Source organism: Stegostoma tigrinum, chromosome 32 (assembly GCF_030684315.1).
Source record: "Stegostoma tigrinum isolate sSteTig4 chromosome 32, sSteTig4.hap1, whole genome shotgun sequence".
Taxonomy (NCBI): Eukaryota; Metazoa; Chordata; class Chondrichthyes; order Orectolobiformes; family Stegostomatidae; genus Stegostoma; species Stegostoma tigrinum.
Genome location: NC_081385.1, coordinates 431,450 through 449,232, shown reverse-complemented (window position 1 = coordinate 449,232; position 17,783 = coordinate 431,450). Strand labels below are relative to the sequence as shown.

Here is a 17,783-nt window from a genome sequence, read left to right as displayed (position 1 = left end):
GACATTGAGTAAAAGCTCACCTTCACAGGATACTACGCCATCAGACTGATTCATCGACAGTGTCAGCTACTTTTTTAGGAAAGCACGTAGAGTGTTGGCTTTAAAAACAAACATTAAGGACAAAATCAAAAGCATTTTAACTTAAACTAGTATAAACACTGGTTAGATTCCAGCCGGGAGTCTCTATCATGGACACCACACCCAGGTCAAGGAGATTTACAAAGATGGTTCCAGGGTGAGGGACTTCAGGGAATGTGTAGATAGTGGAGAAGCTGGGATTGCTCTCCCTGGAGAAAAGAGGGGTAAGAGGAAATTTTGTTGAGATATCTAGTAGCATAAGAGTTTCTCACCAACATCTCTCATTCTTACTGTAAATGTACCAGCATCAGTGGTACCCCATGGTCAAATGACATATTATTAGTCAGAAGAAAACAGTCCCAATGAAATACAAAGCACTTCCTTCAGAAAAGTCGAGCAGTTTAAGACAGATTTGGGTTTATATTTTTGGGTACTTGTGGGGAGGACAGTGAGAGATATCTGGGAGTTCAAGGAGATCCAAGAGGTCCAAGAGATCCAGGAAGTCTAGGAGATCCAGGATTTGTAGGAGATCCAAAAAATCTATTTTTCACTCCCTCCTCACTCAGATTTATCGCTGCAATTTGTCATAAACATCTCGCTGTCCACTTTTGATTGGCTGAAAAACAAAAATATTACGAGAGGAAAAGGGAATCAGTTTTAGAAATAACATTGAACGTAAATCACGACAGTGAATGAAACTGAGTGAGGATGGAAGTGGGGTGCTCTGAAGAGATGATCGAATGTAGGAAATGTGGTGGAAAATCTGTGGGGATCACATGACTGTTCCAACCAATCTTGCCTTAGTCCAAAACATCCCCGAGTGCTGCCCTCTTCCAATTGCACCCTGTGTGGTCTCCATTCTCCCTGGGACACTTTTGCGTGCACTCCCTCTTCCCAGAACGCTCGTGGGTGCTCAGTGTCTTTCTACATCTGCAACTTCACTGAACCCCACTCACCATGACTGCTCAATAAGGCACATTGTTCTGCTGCCCACTGAAAACTTAAGGTGAGAGGGGAAAGATTTAACAGGGACCTGAGGGGTAGCTTTTTCACACAGAGGGTGATGCGTGTATGAAACAATCCACGAGAGAAAGTGGTGGAGGCTGGTACAATTACAACATTTAAAAGGCATCTGGATGGTACGTGAATCAGAAGGGTTTAAAAGGATATGGGCCAATGTGACTAGGTCAGATTGGGATGTCTGGTTGGTGCAGAGAGTTGAACTGAAGGGTCTGCTTCTGTGCTGTACGGTTCTCTGACTCTATGATTCTGCGTCTCTGACTCCCAGACCAGCAAAACCGCGGTTTTAAAATTCTGGTCCTTGTTTTCAAATTCCACTATTTCTGAGTACACCCACTGAGATCCATGATGTGTGGAGTGCTGTGTTGCTGATGCTAATGGCATCACCCACTGAGCCCCTAAACTGAGGAATTCCCTCTCAAAATATCTGCCTCATCTGTGACCATTCTTAAAACCAACAACTTTGACAAAGAATCTCATCGCCTGACTTGGTTTTTGTTAAGACTCATTCCTGTGGACCTCCTCTTGGATGTTTTATTACACCCCAGGCATGACATAAATTTCAATGGCTTTTGTTGGTGTTGACAGCCAAAGTCCAGCCAATCGGTGTGTATGTTCGTGGAACAATAAATATTCCCACCAAAATAATGGGGAGATGTCATGGAATCATAAAGTACAGAAGAGGATCTTTGGCCCATCAAGTCTGCCAGAGTTTCTCCACATCGTGGATCCAGAATTCCTACATTCACTGTTTGGGCCGGGAACAGCAACATCTTCAACACTATTCCAAAAGACTGAGCTGTGGGTGTGAAGTGGGAGTGTGAAAACTGACTGACCCTGTTTGTTGGAAGTGTGGCCACAGAAAGGGTTTGTGGCAGACTGTTGTACGGGGAATGCTGGAGGACAGTGAGGGAGAAGGGTTTGTTGGAGATCAGGAGTTCGATGCTGGGCAGACTTAACAGATATAATGACTGCTATAATGGTCCAAACTGTGGAGAATGATTCAAAGTATTTACCGCGTAATGAGACTGTTGATGGGAAGCTGTCACATTGGCACTTCGACCTGCCGGAGTCTCCATGGGTTCAAACTGTGGATGGCGGAATTCTGTAACAGAACAGAAGTGATTCAGAAAACGGGAGGCGCCTGCGGACAGAACCCATGCCCATGGGTCACAGCTTCACCACAGAGATACAACCCACTGGCAATCATACAGGGACTGAGCCTCTCCCTCAGTGAGGATGCTACCCCTGACCATCTGTCATGGCCAACATGAAGGAGTGCTCATCCACCTCCTACACTGTCCCCCCCACCAGGGGCAGCACAGCGTCAGATACAGAGTAAAGCTTCCACTACACTGACCCCCCATCAGGGGCAGTATGGTATCAGACACAGAGTAAAGCTCCCTCTACACTGTTCCCCCAATCAAACACTCCCGGGGACAGGGACAATATGATACCGTGCAGTTTGCGGACTGGTTGCATTCCATGGCCCTGTTGATGGCTGGTTCCTGGTTGACTGGGCGCTGTGGTGATGGGGCAAGTTTCTCTCATTGGATGAGCCCTGGGCCGTTCCTGCAGGTCGTGTCAGTGAAAGATTCTCTGCTTCAAGCTCTTTTGGCAAATTTTGCAGCTTGATTCAGAAAAGCATGACCAGCAGCTTGATGACAACAGATTAAAATAAAATCCCACCTTTCGAGTTTCCTCCTCGCTTCTTGGCAAAACAATAAACGCCCATGACCACCAAGAGGGTAAATAACATATCTCCACAAATGATCCCAATCACCGTGCCCGTGTCGAGGTTAATGCAGTCTTTACAAACTGGGAAAAACAGAGAGCATTAGAGAGAGAGAGAGTTACGTCACAAGGCTGTTTACACTTCACTAGAGTATCAGATATTCCGGAACTGACACCGAAGCTCGCATTTAGCCTACCCTGTCCCTCGTTCCTCACAGAGTTCCCTCTCTTGCTGAGGTACCATTTCCTTTCTGCCTCTTTCTAAAAAGGGTACTTTCACTCAGCAGAGACGAGAATGAGGGGACTGTAGCAATGTCTGCATTACACTGAGATACATGATCTGAGAACATCTGAACACTTCATTCAGGGATTGACGGGGGATCAGGGACATGAGCAGAGTTCAAATCTGATTTGACCTGAAACTTTGTTTCCCAACAAGACTGTTGAAAGCTGCTGCCACTTTTAATCCCCTATCACCTTCCCTCCAAACTATTTTTATAAACATAGATATTTTCAGCAGTTACCTTTCATGTTGATATAAAAATGATGTTTTTTTCCTTCATGCTCACAATAGACGTGGTCCTGTGCGATGCCCCTGTGGAACAATAACTGGTGGGTTGGTCCGGAACGGATCGGTTCTTTTTGACCAGTATTCCACCGGTGCCAGGAAGTTTTAGAGAAGTTGAATGGGCAATTTAAAGTCACTTCCTTCTCATCGTATGTTATCAATTCTATGAGGAGAAGCAAATTCTCAATCAGCAAACTTGTTCAAGCCTGTAACATTAGACTGTTGTTAAATTCTTTCAGAATTGTTTTAAATTTCAGAAATCAGGATGAAAAGTTGTAGAATTTTTTTCACCATTTACACTTTCTGTGACCCCTGTAAGAGACAGAAACAACTTCAGTCACATTCCTGTATTCCACTCACACTTGCATATTCCTCATTTAAAAGCTATCGCTACAGTTTCAATTCTATGCATTTTTGGTGAAAACTGATGTGGGGGTTTTCGCCTTAGTTAGGGCCAGAGTATCTGCCAATGTCTGTGTTAAAGGCATTGGGGCTGGTTAGCTCAGTTGGCTGGATACCATGAGCGTGTGTTGAGTTCCTGCATTGGTCGAGGTTAGCACGAAGGATTTTACTTTTCCAGTGCCCATCATCAAACCAACAGAACACTGTGCAGACCAGCTCTAGGATGATCAGCAGCGGGGAGACGATGACCTAGTGGAAATATCACTGGACTATTTATGCAGAGGAAAGCCAGATAATGTTCTAGGGACCTATTAAGAATCTAAGAATCTAATGATGGCCATGAATCCATCATCGAGGAGAAAGCCCATCTGGTTAATCATATTCTTTAGGGAAGGAAACTGCCATTCTTAATGGTCTGGCCTACATGTGACTCCAGACCCACGGCAATGCGGTTGACTCTTCCCTGCCCTCAGGCAATTAAGGATCGACAATAAATGCTGCCCTATCTAACTATACCCTCATCCCATGAATGAATAAAGCATAAGAAAACATCCTTAAACAACTCGATAAAATGACAGTCACAAAGTGACTTGTTCTGTTCATGTCATTTTTTTCTAATCTTACTTTGTGTGTTAACTATCTTCTGAAAAGTGCCAATAATGTCAGTAAATCTCTCAGCTTAAAATTAAAATTGTGTACAGATCATAGAAATGAATAACAACTTTTATTCACAATATTTCGGGAATGAATAAGGTTAGACGCAAAGCAGTTTGGCTAAATTGCCTGTCGCTGGACGTTCCGTATTTCAGCAGAAATTAAACAGGACCTCCATTATTAAACTCTCAAAGTGAAAAATATTAAACCTGAAATTAAAACAAGTAAATTAAACATTTTTCAGAAAATGTAAATTAATTTTGTTTATTTATGAATAAGAAAGGAATTAGAGATGAAGAAGGCATATGAAAAAATATACTGCCGAAAACGTTGAAGAAAATCCAAAATGTTTCATAAGAAAACTCAGGACAAGAGAATTACCAGGGAAAGGGTGGAGCCCATTCAGTCATAGCTGAGATTTTAAATAAGTAGTTTGTGTCAGTATGCACTTTTCAAAATAATGACAATGGTAAGGAAATCAGGGAGAGGGACTGTGATATACTGGAACAAACTAGCACCCAGAGGGAGAAGGAATTATCAGTTTTAGCAGGCTTGAGTGTGGATAAAGCACCAAGCCCAGATGAGATGTATCCTGGCTGCTGTGGGAGACAAGGGAGGGAGACTGCCATTAATTTTCAAATCCTCTGCTCCCAGAGGACTGGAGGACATCTCATGTGGTACCATTATTCAAGAAGGCTGGTGGGGATAAACCAGGAAAATAATGCCCAGTGAGTCTACAATGTGTGGTAGAGAAACTACTGGAGAAATTCTGAGGAACAGAATTAATCTCCACATGGAGAGGCAAGGACAGTGAGCATGGCTTTGTTAGGGGGAGTTTGTGTCAATGTCACAGCATACAAGGCCGTGGGCAAAGTGCTAGGAAATGGGGTGAGAATAGATCATTGCCTGATGACTAGCACAGGTGTGATGGGTCAAAGGGCCTTGTTCACTGGGAAATGTTGATAAGTCATTAATATCGCAGTAAAAGAATTTGTGCAAGAATTGACTCCAGTTGTTGGTATTGTTAGTGATAATGTGACAAATTGGCAGTGGCACTGCCAAAAGAGAAGATCCCACGAAGAGGGATCTGAAACCACTTAACCCATAAACTCATTCACACTTGTGTTAGTGTGAGCTTTTTATTGAAAGCTCGCTCACCCTGATTCTGATTTCAGTTCCAGTTCTGACGTTTTGATTGATCCAACCTTATCCACTTTTGACGCTGGTTGAAGGTTTTATATTAATAAAGAGAGAAACACACTCTTCAATAAAATACTGTCATTGGATCTTTCACATCTATAAGGGATGTTAGGTCCTCAATTTAACATCTCATCCAAAAGGCAGCAACTTAAATGCAGCGTTCCCTCAGCACCGACCCTCCGACAGCCCGGCGCTCCCTCAGCACTGACCCTCCGACAGTGCGGCGCTCCCTCAGCACTGACCCTCCGACAGTGCGGCGCTCCCTCAGCACTGACCCTTCGACAGTGCGGCGCTCCCTCAGCACTGACCCTCCGACAGTGCGGCGCCCCCTCAGCACTGACCCTCCGACAGTGCGGCGCCCCCTCAGCACTGACCCTCCGACAGTGCGGCTCCCCCTCAGTACTGCAATCAACTCTCAAACTGGGATTATGGGATCAAGTGCTGGGCGTGGGGTCAATCGTGTGACCTGCATGTGAAAATGTTTTGGAGGCCATGTGCAAGATTCATCAAAAATAAATGCGAGTCTCCATAAATATTTCTTCAAAGTTTGTACTGGCCGTTACCTGAGCTCCCAAGTTGCAGAATTGCCGCAGTCAAAGCGATCATGTACCATTGTCCCAGCGCCTTCATGGTCACGTAGGTAGAAGCGGAGACTGCTTAATCCAGAAAGAGGTGAGGTATTGGTGACAGCAGAAGATTAACTGAAGTCTCAATGTGAATCAAACTGCAACTCGCCCTCAGTGGAGTTTGTGATCTGTTTGCAGGTTTGAGAGCTGCTGCTGATGGAGCGGCGAGTATTGCACAGGAAATAGAGCAGCAGCAACAAGGCTGAGTTCAGACCGCAAACTCGTCACCTACGCCTTAACTCAGAGGCAGAAAGCTGCTACAGACATTCCCCACAAAGCACAGTTTCCACAAGTCTTTCAACATGTTCCAATCAACATAAACAAATCTGAAATATCCGATACACAGAAGACATAGGAACTGGAATCTAATCGAGGGGTTCAGGGGCTTTATGTGCAGAACGACAGATACCCGGGAGTGAATTACAGATTGGAATCTAACTGAGGAATTTGTGTTTATTGTGAATGACAGGACAGGAGTCAATTAAGCTTGGAATAAAACGCAAGTCTCTGTGACGACCATGAAGCTACTCGATTGTTGTCTAAATCTATTTGTTTCATCCAACCTGTTGCATGATGACACACTGCTGTCAATTTGTCCTTAACGAAATATCAGAGATGCTTTCAAATAGTGGCCAATTCCTTGCAGAAGCAATGAGGAGCTGCAGGGATAATGGGAACTGCAGATGCTGGAGATCCTGAGATGCTGCTTGGCCTGCTGTGTTCATCCAGCCTCACATTTTATTGTCGAGGAGCTGCAGGGGGCGGCATTGCGCTGCGTTACTGCCTCCTGCTGGCAGTAACAACTCGAGCACCAGGTCTCTTTAAAAGTTCCTAATCAATCCAGTGATATCTCTCCTATCTCTGATATTTTTATAATAAACAGTTGAAAATGTGGAAAGCCAACGAAAAAATGATTTTAATACCTAATGATTTATTTCTGGTGCTGAACATGATAGATTAACTCCTGGATGTTTGGCCAATCAGAAAGAAAAGGCAAAAACAAGGGTATTGACTGGGGCTAGAGACTGGCAGCCGAGGGACTGGTTGACAGTACAGTCATGTATAAGATAATAGGTCTGAAAGGGTTAATAGGAAAGAGTGCCCCAAGTTCCACCTGGGTAATGATGTTGTAAGGTGAAAAGAACATAATTTTGATCCAAATTACCATCTAATGCTCCTCTTGAACCTTCCTCCATCACGTTTCCAGGCAGTGTGCTGCTGCTCGTGACTCCTCCCAGAGTGAACAGGCTGCAGCAACTCAGAAATACCCATGGCTCTCCAGAACCTTCCTCTCCCCTTCACTCCCACTCCATCTCTCCCAAATCCTACCTTCCATCATGTATTTACCATCCGCCCTGACCTTCTGCTCTCCAATGCCCAACGTTCTGTACTCAGCAAAGTCTCGGCTTTATCCATCCAAGTACCCACCTTAACGAATTTCAGGTACCTCATGACGTTGAATTCTTCGCCCATTGCCTTTGTCCCTGGCTGCATTTCTCATCCCACAGAGCCCTCTGCCCACATCCAACACTCTCCCTCCACCTGGACCCCTCCCTCCTGACTGTTTACTTACACGCAACTTGTTCATCAAGAACTGTTGCTGTGACATTGGTCACTTCAATATCTCTGACCGTGTCTCCCATTCTAACCTGTCTCACTGTGAACTGCCTGCACTCTGTGCTATCAGATCCAACACTCACTTTGTAATTAACCCTGCTCATAAGGTTGGTGCTGTTCTCTGGCGCACTGACCTCGACATTGCAGAAGCTGAGCACCTGCTCTCAGATACTTCCACTTATGCCCCCCTGGACTATGACCCCACCATAAAACATCAGGCGATAATATGCACAATGGCACTAACCTCATCTCATCTCGTAATCTCACACTCTCTCACCCTCCTGCCTCCAAGCTCATAGTCTCTCAATCCTGCAGAGCTCACTTCTACCTCCTTCCCAAAACCCACAAACAGGACTGCCCAAGCATATCCATTGTTTCTTCCTGTTTCTGTCCCACAGAATTCATCTCATCCTACCTCGACTCAGTTTTTTTTCTCTGCTTGCCCAGCACCTTCCAACTTACATCCATTATTCCTCTGGTGCTTTATTTCAGTTTCAGAATTTCCAGTTTGTGGGCTCCAGCCACCTCCTCTTGACAATGGACGTGTAATTCCTTTATCCACTCATGCCCCAACAGATGATGTGATAATGGGAACTGCAGATGCTGGAGAATCCAAGATAACGAAGTGTGGAGCTGGATGAACACAGCAGGCCAAGCAGCATCTCAGGAGCACAAAAGCTGATGTTTCGGGCCTAGACCCTTCATCAGAGAGGGGGATGGGGTGAGGGTTCTGGAATGAATAGGGAGAGAGGGGGAGGCGGACCGAAGATGGAGAGAAAAGAAGATAGGTGGAGAGGTAGGGAGGGGATAGGTCAGTCCAGGGAAGACGGGCAGGTCAAGGAGGTGGGATGAGGTTAGTAGGTAGGAAAGTTTCCTACCTACTAACCTCATCACACCTCCTTGACCTGCCCGTCTTCCCTGGACTGACCTATCCCCTCCTTACCTCCCCACCTATACTCTCCTCTCCACCTATCTTTTCTCTCCATCTTCGGTCCGCCTCCCCCTCTCTCCCTATTCATTCCAGAACCCTCACCCCATCCCCCTCTCTGATGAAGGGTCTAGGCCCGAAACGTCAGCTTTTGTGCTCCTGAGATGCTGCTTGGCCTGCTGTATTCATCCGGCTTCACACTTTATTATCCCCAACAGATGATCTCAGGGCTCTTCACTTCTTCCTAGAAAAAAGGCCTGAACCGTCCCATCCAGCACCACCCTCCTCCATTTGCCAAGCTCGTCCTCACACTGAACAACTTCTCTTTTAACTGCCCTCACTTTCCTGAGGTCAGAGGGTTGGCCGTGGGTACCCTCATGGGCCCCAGTTACTCCTGTCTCTTTGTGGGTAGATGGAACATGCCTCATACCTGTCCTATTCTGTCCCCCACCCACAGCCCTTTCTCCAGTATATTAATTAAGGCGTCCATCTCTTTTTCAAAATTGAAAAATTTATCAATTTTGCTTCAATATTCCATTCCGCTCTCATTTTCACCTGGTCCATCTCTGAATAATCCCTTTCCTTTCACAACATCTCTATATCATTTCTGGGGATAGATTGGCCACCAATATCCGCTACAAACCCACCAACTCTCACAGCTATCTTGACTATACATCCTCACACTCTGCTTCCTTTAAAGATTCCATTCCATCCTCTTAATCCCTCTGCCTCTGCTGCATCTGTCCTGATGATGTCAACTTTGACAAAATGTCAAAATGTCCACCTTCTTCCTCAACAGAGGATTTCCCAGCACCATCATCAACAGGGCCTTCAACTGGGTGCAAACCATCTTCTGCACTCTTACCCTCACACCGTCTCTTCTCACCCACAACAGCATTGGGCCCCCCCCCTTGTCCTTATCTACCATCCTACCAGCATCCACATCCAGAGAACCATGAGCCACCGTTTCTGCCACATCCAGCAAGATGCCATCACCATACACATATTCCCTTCCCATCCCTTGTCAGCCTTCCATAGGGACCGTTCCCTCTTGGACAGCCTGGTCCACTCTTCCTTCACTCCCAACACCCCTGTGGCACCTTCCCCTGTAACTGCTGAAGGTGTAACACATACCCGTTCACCTCCTCCCTCCGCAGTATCCACAGGCCCAAATAAACCTTCCAGGTGAACCAATGCTTCACCTGCACTTCCCACAATCTAGTCTACTGCATTTGCCTCTCACAATGTGGTCTCCTCTGTAATTGAGAGACGAAACACAGACCGGGTGAATGCTTTGTGGAACTGTTCACAAAAATGATTCTGAGCTTCCAGTTGCCTGCCACTTCCACACCCCATCACGTTCCCCGGCCAATATCTTTGTCTCAGGTTTGCTGTAGTGCTCCAGCAAAGTTCAGTACAAGCTGGAAGAACAGAATCTCATTTTGGAACGCTGCTACAACCTTCAGGACTCAGAATGGAGTTCAATAATTTTAGAGCCTGACTTTGTCCTCCCATGGTTTAATCCACCCCCACACACTGGTCCTGTCATGAGGGTACCCATGGTTTTAGTGCAGCCAACCCATTCCCACGTAGCCTCAGCTCTCATTGTCTCTTATTCAGCCACTCTTCTGTCCTGGCTTACTACCTATAATTCCCTTGTCTGCCTACCCCTTTCGTATGTCTCTGGGACCCACATCTCTACTGACCTCTTCTTTCCCACCAGCCCATGCCCAATGCTACTTTTTCCCTGCTACTATCACTTATGATGAAGGGTCGCTGGGCTCAAAATGTTAACTCTGACTTTCCCCCCCACAGGTGCTGCCAGACCTGCAAATTTTCTCCTCTACTTTTCTGTTGTTATTTCAGATTTCCAGCATCCACTGTTCTTTGTTTTATTCTTGTTCCTGGAACTATTCTTGTAAATCATTTCCACACCCTCTCCAATACATCTTTCCTATAAAGTGGTGCCCACAGCTGTACACGATACTCCACCTGAGGGTCAAACAAGTGTCTTGTACAAGTTCAACATCACCTCCCTGCTCTTGTACTCTGTGCCCCAGTTAGTAAAGCCCAGGGTACTGTCTGCTTTCTTCACCCGGCCTGCCACCTTTGGTGATCTGGGCACGTACACCCCCAGCTACCTCTGCTCCTGCACCTCCTGTAGAATTCTAACCCCTACTTTTTATTGTCTTTCAACGTTCTTCCAACCAAAGTGCATCACTTCAGGCTTCTCTGTATTGAACCTTATCTATTTATTTTCATTCGTTCACAGGATGAGGGTGTTGCTGGCTAGGGTCGCATTTATTGCTCATTCCTAATTACCCAGAGGGCAGTTGAGAGTCAACCACATTGCTGTGGGTTTGGAGTCACATAAAGGTCAGATCATCTAAGTATGGCAGTTTCCTTCCCTAAAGGGTGCTGGTGACCCAGATGAATTTTTCCTGACAATTGACAATGGATTCACAGTCATTAGAATTAGAATTAAATTTTTTGCTGTGTGTACTCAAGTACAGGGATGCAGGAGTACAGTGAAAAGTGTTGAATGTCACTAGTCCTGACACCATCTTAGGTATAAAGGTAACGAGGTACAAAATCTTGGGTGTAAAGTAGAAGAATAAAGAAATAAAGTTAAAGGTCCAACAGCCTGTTTTAAATGCTTAGACACATTGGCCTCACACCCTCTACAAACATTTAATCTACTCCACTTCATCTTGCTCTCAGGCTGCCTGTTCTTGCTGTTCACTGCCATGGATGCTGGGACCTCCCTCACAGTCACATTGTGTTTGCACTTCCCACACTGGGCTCGATCTCCGACTGCCAAAGTCCTGCTCCAGGCCCCCAGCTGCTACGATGCTCTGAACCTAACAAAGCTACAATGTCATTGTTGCTGCTGCCTCTATGACCAAGCTCTGTGCAGAAGATTAGTAAGTAGACAAAAAAACTAAAAAATATAACATAAAGAAAAAATAGAAAAGAAGGAAAAAAATAAAAGATGAAGCAAAGTGGACAAGCCTACACTGCTGCCACTATCTTGTTAGATTTTTAATTCCACATATTTATTGAATTCAAATTGCATCATCTGCTGTGGCAAGATTCAAACTCAGGTCCCCAGAACCTTCCCTAAGTTTCTAGATTAGTAATCCAGAGATAACAACACACCACCAAACCCCCAACTCTACCAACTTGTCATTGTCCTTCTGCAGTTTAACACTAGCCTCCTCGCAGCTTATAATGCTTCCAAGCTTTGCATCATTTGCAAACTTTGAAACTGTCCCATGCACACCAAGATCCAGATCATTAATATATTTTGGAAGAAGCAAGAGTCCCAGTACCAACCCCTGGGGAGCTCCATCCAAACCTTTGTCCAGCCTGAAAAATATCCATTGACAATTACTCAGAGATAATGGGAGCTGCAGATGCTGGAGAATCCGAGATAACAAGGTGTAGAGCTGGATGAACACAGCAGGCCAAGCAGCATCAGAGGAGCAGGAAAACTGATGTTTCAGGCCTAGACCCTTCTTCAGAAATGGGGGAGGGGAAGGGGGTTCTGAAATAAATAGGGAGAGAGGGGGAGGTGGATCGAACATCGACAGAGGAGAAGCTATTGGAGAAAATACAGAGGCATGGGATTAGCAGTTTGGATTAGAAACTGGCTTTCTGTGAGAAGGCAACGAGTGGTGGTTGATGGAAAATATTCAGCCTGGAGTCAGGTCACTAGTGGTGTGCCTCAAGGATCTGTTTTGGGACCACTGCTGTTTGTCATTTTTATAAATGGCTTGGACGCAGGCATAGGTGGATGGGTTAGTAAGTTTGCAGATGACACTAAAGTCGGTGGAGTGGTGGACAGTGTAGAAGAATGTTTCAGGTTGGATAAACTGCAGAATTGGGCTGAAAGGTGGCAAATGGAGTTCAATACGGATAAATGTGAGGTGATTCACTTTGGGAGGAATAATAGGAAGGCAGAATACTGGGTCAATGGAAAGATTCTTGGTAGTGTGGAAGCGCAGAGGGATCTTGGTGTCCATGTACATAGACACCTGAAAGTTGCCACCCAGGTTGATAGTGCTGTTAAGAAGGCTTACGGTGTGTTAGGTTTTATTGGTAGAGGGATTGAGGTCCGGAGCCGTGATGTCATGCTGCAACTGTACAAAACGCTAGTGCGGCCTCATTTTGGAATATTGCGTGTAGTTCTGGTCGCCCCATTACAGGAAGGATGTGGAAGCATTGGAAAAGGTGCAGAGGAGATTTACCAGGATGTTGCCTGGTCTGGAGCACAGGACCTATGAAGAAAGGCTGAGGGACTTGGATCTGTTCTCATTGGAGAGAAGGAGGCTAAGAGGGGATTTAATAGAGACATACAAGATGATCAGAGGATTAGATAAGGTGGACGGTGAGAGTCTTTTTCCGAGGATGATGACTTCAGCTTGTACAAGGGGGCATAGCTACAAATTAAGGAGTGATAGATTTAAGACAGATGTTAGAGGCAGGTTCTTTACTCAGAGAGTGGTAAGGGCGTGGAACGCCCTTCCTGCCAATGTAGTTAACTCAACCACATTAGGGGCATTTAAACAGTCCTTGGATAAGCATATGGATGATGATGGGATAGTGTTGGGGTGGGGCTTAGATTCGTTCACAGGTCGGCGCAACATCGAGGGCCAAAGGGCCTGTTCTGTGATGTATTGTTCTAAGTTCTATGTTCTATGTTCTAGAAGATAGGTGGAGAGGACACAGACAAGTTAAAGGGGCAGGGATGGAACCAGTAAAGGTGGGTATAGGTGGGGAGGTAGGGAGGAGATGGGTCAGTCCAGGGAGGACGGACAGGTCAAGGGGGCGGGATGATGTTAGTACGTAGGAAATGGAGGTCCGGCTTGAGGTGGGAGGAGGAGATAGGTGAGAGGAGGAACAGGTTAGAGAGGCGGGGTCAAGCTGGGCTGGTTTTGGGATGCAGTGGGGGGAGGGGAGATCTTGAAGCTGGCGAAATCCACATTGACACCATTGGGCTGCAGGGTTCCCAAACAGAAAATGAGTTGCTGTTCCTGCAACCTTCGGGTGGCATCATTGTGGCACTGCAGGAGGCCCATGATGGACATGTCGACTGAGGGACGGGAGGGGGAGTTGATCTGGTTCGCGACTGGGAGTGCGGTTGTTTATTGCAAACCGAGCGTAGGAGTTCTGCAAAGTGGTCCCCAAGCCTCCGCTTGGTTTCCCCAATGTAGAGGAAGCCACAACGGGTACAGTGGATACAGTATACCGCATTAGCAGATGTGCAGGTGAACATCTGCTTAATATGGAAAGTCATCTTGTGGCCTGGGATGGGGGTGAGGGAGGAGGTGTGGGGGCAAGTGTAGCACTTCCTGCGGTTGCAGGGGAAGGTGCCGGGTGTGGTGGGGTTGGAGGGCAGTGTGGAGCGAACAAGGGAGTCACGGAGAGGGCGGTCTCTCCGGAAAGCAGACAGGGGTGGGGATGGAAAAATGTCTTGGATGGTGGGGTCGGATTGTAGATGGCGGAAGTGTCGGAGGATGATGCGTTGTATCCGGATGTTGGTGGGGTGGTACGTGAGGATGAGGGGGATTTTTTTTGGTTGTTATTGCAGGGATGGGGTGTGAGGGATGTGGTGCGGGAAATGTGGGAGACACGGTTGAGGGGGTTCTTGACCACTGCGCAGTGGATTTGCGGTCCTTGAAGAACTTGGACATCTGAGATGTGCGGGAGTGGAATGCCTCATCCTGGGAGCAGATGCAGCGGAGGCAAAGGAATTGGGAATAGGGGATGGAATTTTTGCAGGAGGGTGGGTGGGAGGAGGTATATTCTAGGTAGCTGTGGGAGTCGGTGAGCATGAAATGGACATCGGTTTGTAGTGGGTTGCCCGAGATGGAGACAGAGAGGTCCAGGAAGGTGGCTATCACTCCACTAATTTTGTATCTTATTTTGCTAGTGGCTGTTTTACACTGTAGCCTATAATTCTCGTCACAATTTTGTTGTAGAGTAATAGAGTACGGAAATTACATTAGATTCCCTACAGTGTGGAAACAGGGCCTTTGGCTCGACAATTCCACACCGCCCCTTGAAGCATCCCACCCAGACCCATCCCCTCTATAACCCACACACCCCTGAACCCTACGGGAAATTTAGCTTGGCCAATCCACCTAGCCTGCACATCTTTGGACTGTGGGAGGAAACCGAAGCACCCGGAGGAAACCCACGCAGACATGGGGAGAATGTGCAAACTCCGCACAGACAGTTACCTGAGGCTGGAGTTAAGCCCTTTGGCCCAACTCATCCATATTGACCAGGTTTCCAAGACTAAACCAGTCCCATTGGCTTGTGTTTGGCCCATATCCTTCTAAATCTTTCCTATTCCTGTACCTATCTGGTATTTTTTAACTGTTGTAACTGAACCTACATTTATCACTTCCTCTAGTAATTCATTCCACACAGGAACTACCCTCTCTGTGAAAAAAGTTGCCCCTCAGGTGCCTTTTAAATCTTTCCCCTCTCACCTTAAACCTTACCCCTCTGGTTTTTGTCTCCCCCAACCATTCACTCTATCCATGTCCCTCATGCTTTTATAAGCCACTATGAGGTCACCCTCAGCCTCTACCGCTCCAGGGGAAAGAAGTTCCAGCCTATTTAGCCTCTCCTTATAATTCAAACCCTCCAGTCTTGGTAACATTCTTGTAGATCTTTGTTAGATCCTTTCCAGCTTAATAACATCCTTCTTATAGCAGGGCAGCCAGAATCACACACAGTTCTCTAAATGTGACCATCCAGTGTCTTGTACAGCCGCAACATGACATCCCAACTCCTGTTCTCAATACTCTGACTGATGAAGGCAAGTGTGCCAAACGCCTTCTTCATCACCCTACCTACCCCTGACACCACTATCAGGGAACCCCTAGGTCTCTCTGTTCAACAACACCTCCCACTTCCCAGCATCCTGCTATTAACTGTACCGGTCCTGCCTGGTTTGTCTTACAAAAATGCAACAACTTGCATTTATCTAAATTAAACTCCATCCACCATTTCTTGGTCCACTAGCCCAGTTGATCAAAGTCCAGTTGATAACCTTCTTCACTGTCCACTGCACTACTAAATTTGGTTTCATTTGCAAACAGTTGGCCTTGTTGATGTTTGGCCCTTATTATACTTGTAGAAGCTCTTTGGATTCTCCTTTATCCCATCTACCAAAGCTATCCCATGTCCCCCTTTTTTCCCCTCTGATTTCCCTCTTAAGTGTACTCCTACACCGCCTGTACTCCTCAAGAGATTGACTTCATCCCAGCTTCCTATACCTAACGTATTCCTCCTCCTTTTCTTGACCAAAGCCTCAACAGTCATTGTGTGTCACTGTAACAAACACCTTCTGATAATCTATGTACTCTTTATCAACTACGTTACCCTCGTCTAACCTTACTGATGCTACCTCAAAAACCTCAGCCAGTTCATTAAACATGACTTCTCCTTCAGAAATCCATGATGACTGTCCTTAACCAACCCACCTTTTCTTCTATGTGACGACTAATTCTCTACCGAATAATCGCTTCTGGAAGCTTGTCCACCACTGAAGTGAAACAGATTGGTCCTTATGTACTGGACTTATTACAACTTTCATTCTAAAGGAGACAGGTGGCAGCAAATCTCACTCACTTTGGCCAAGATCCCAGCAGCTCATACAGACGTATGTGAAGACTGAACTGAAGCAACATATCCCAACAGAGAAAAGGACAAGGGGAGAGGTAGGGCTCCGGGAGCACGGGCTGCAGAATTGGAGGTTTCTTCTTTATTTAATCAATGGATATGGGCGTCGCTGACCAACCAGTATTTGTTGCCCTGGAGAAGGTGATAGTGTGCTGCCTTATCTGCAGTCCATGTGCCCTCAGGGAGGGAATATCAGGATGTTGACCCAGTCACAGTGAAGGAATGGTGACAAATTTCCAAGTCAGTCTGGTGAGTGGCTTGGAGGAGTATTTGGAGTGGGGGGTGTTACCCTTGGCCTTCTGGATGGAAATGTTTGTGGGGGTTGGAAGGTTCTGCCTGACGATCTTGGGTGAATTTCTGCAGTGCATCTTGTAGATAGTACACACTGCAGCTGCTGAGTGTCGGTGGTGGAGGGAGTGAACGCCTGTGGATGTGATGCCAATCAAGCAGCTGCTTTGTCCTGGAAGGTGTCAAGCTTTTTGAGTGCTGCTGCAGCTGCACGCATCCAGGAAAGTGGGGAGTATTCCATTGCACTCCTGACCTGAGCCTTATAGATGGTGATCAGAGATAATGGGAACTGCAGATGCTGGAGAATCCAAGATAACAAAGTGTGCAGCTGGATGAACACAGCAGGCCAAGCAGCATCTCAGGAGCACAAAAGCTGACGTTTTGGGCCTAGGCCCTTCATCAGAGAGGGGGATGGGGTGAGGGTTCTGGAATAAATAGGGAGAGAGGGGGAGGCGGACCCAAGATGGAGAGAAAAGAAGATAGGTGGAGAGGAGAGTATAGGTGGGGAGGTGGGAAGGGATAGGTCAGTCCAGGGAAGACGGACAGGTCAAGGAGGCGGGATGAGGTTGGTCAGTAGGAAATGGAGGTGCGGCTTGAGGTGGGAGGAAGAGATAGGTGAGACGAAGAACAGGTTGGGAAGGCGGGGACAAGCTGGTCTGGTTTTGGGATGCAGTGGGGGGAGGGGAAATCTTGAAGCTTGTGAAGTCCACATTGATACCATTGGGCTGCAGGGTTCCCAAGCAGAATATGAGTTGCTGTTCCTGCCACCTTTGGGTGGCATCATTGTGGCACTGCAGGAGGCCCATGATGGACATGTCGTCTAAGGAATGGGAGGGGGAGTTAAAATGGTTCGCGACTGGGAGGTGCAGTTGTTTATTGCGAACCAGCGGAGGTGTTCTACAAAGCGGTCCCCAAGCCTCCGCTTGGTTTCCCCAATGTACAGGAAGCCACAACGGATACAATGGATACA

General features: G+C 46.6%; 1 protein-coding gene across 1 annotated transcript; it reads right to left on the bottom strand.

The window, feature by feature from the left end:
* Positions 1-478: 478 nt before the first annotated feature.
* Positions 479-6,445, bottom strand: LOC125466982 (T-cell surface glycoprotein CD3 epsilon chain-like). The gene is made up of 5 exons (XM_048562243.1): positions 6,220-6,445; positions 3,357-3,563; positions 2,788-2,916; positions 2,115-2,203; positions 479-694 (listed from the first exon to the last, which is right to left on the bottom strand). The coding sequence occupies exons 1-5, from the start codon at positions 6,284-6,286 to the stop codon at positions 647-649; spliced, it is 540 nt and encodes a 179-aa protein (XP_048418200.1). The 5' UTR covers positions 6,287-6,445; the 3' UTR covers positions 479-646.
* Positions 6,446-17,783: the final 11,338 nt, after the last annotated feature.

Bases quoted from the DNA above. Each gene is read 5' to 3' on its own strand.
- LOC125466982 (XM_048562243.1), bottom strand. From the start codon at position 6,286: ATGAAGGCGCTGGGACAATGGTACATGATCGCTTTGACTGCGGCAATT. The intron at 2,204-2,787 runs GTGGGATTTTAT...GTTCTGTTACAG, and splicing joins GCGAGGAGGAAACTCGAAAG to AATTCCGCCATCCACAGTTT. The intron at 695-2,114 runs GTAAATACTTTG...TTTGTTTTTCAG, and splicing joins ATCAACAGTCTCATTACGCG to CCAATCAAAAGTGGACAGCG.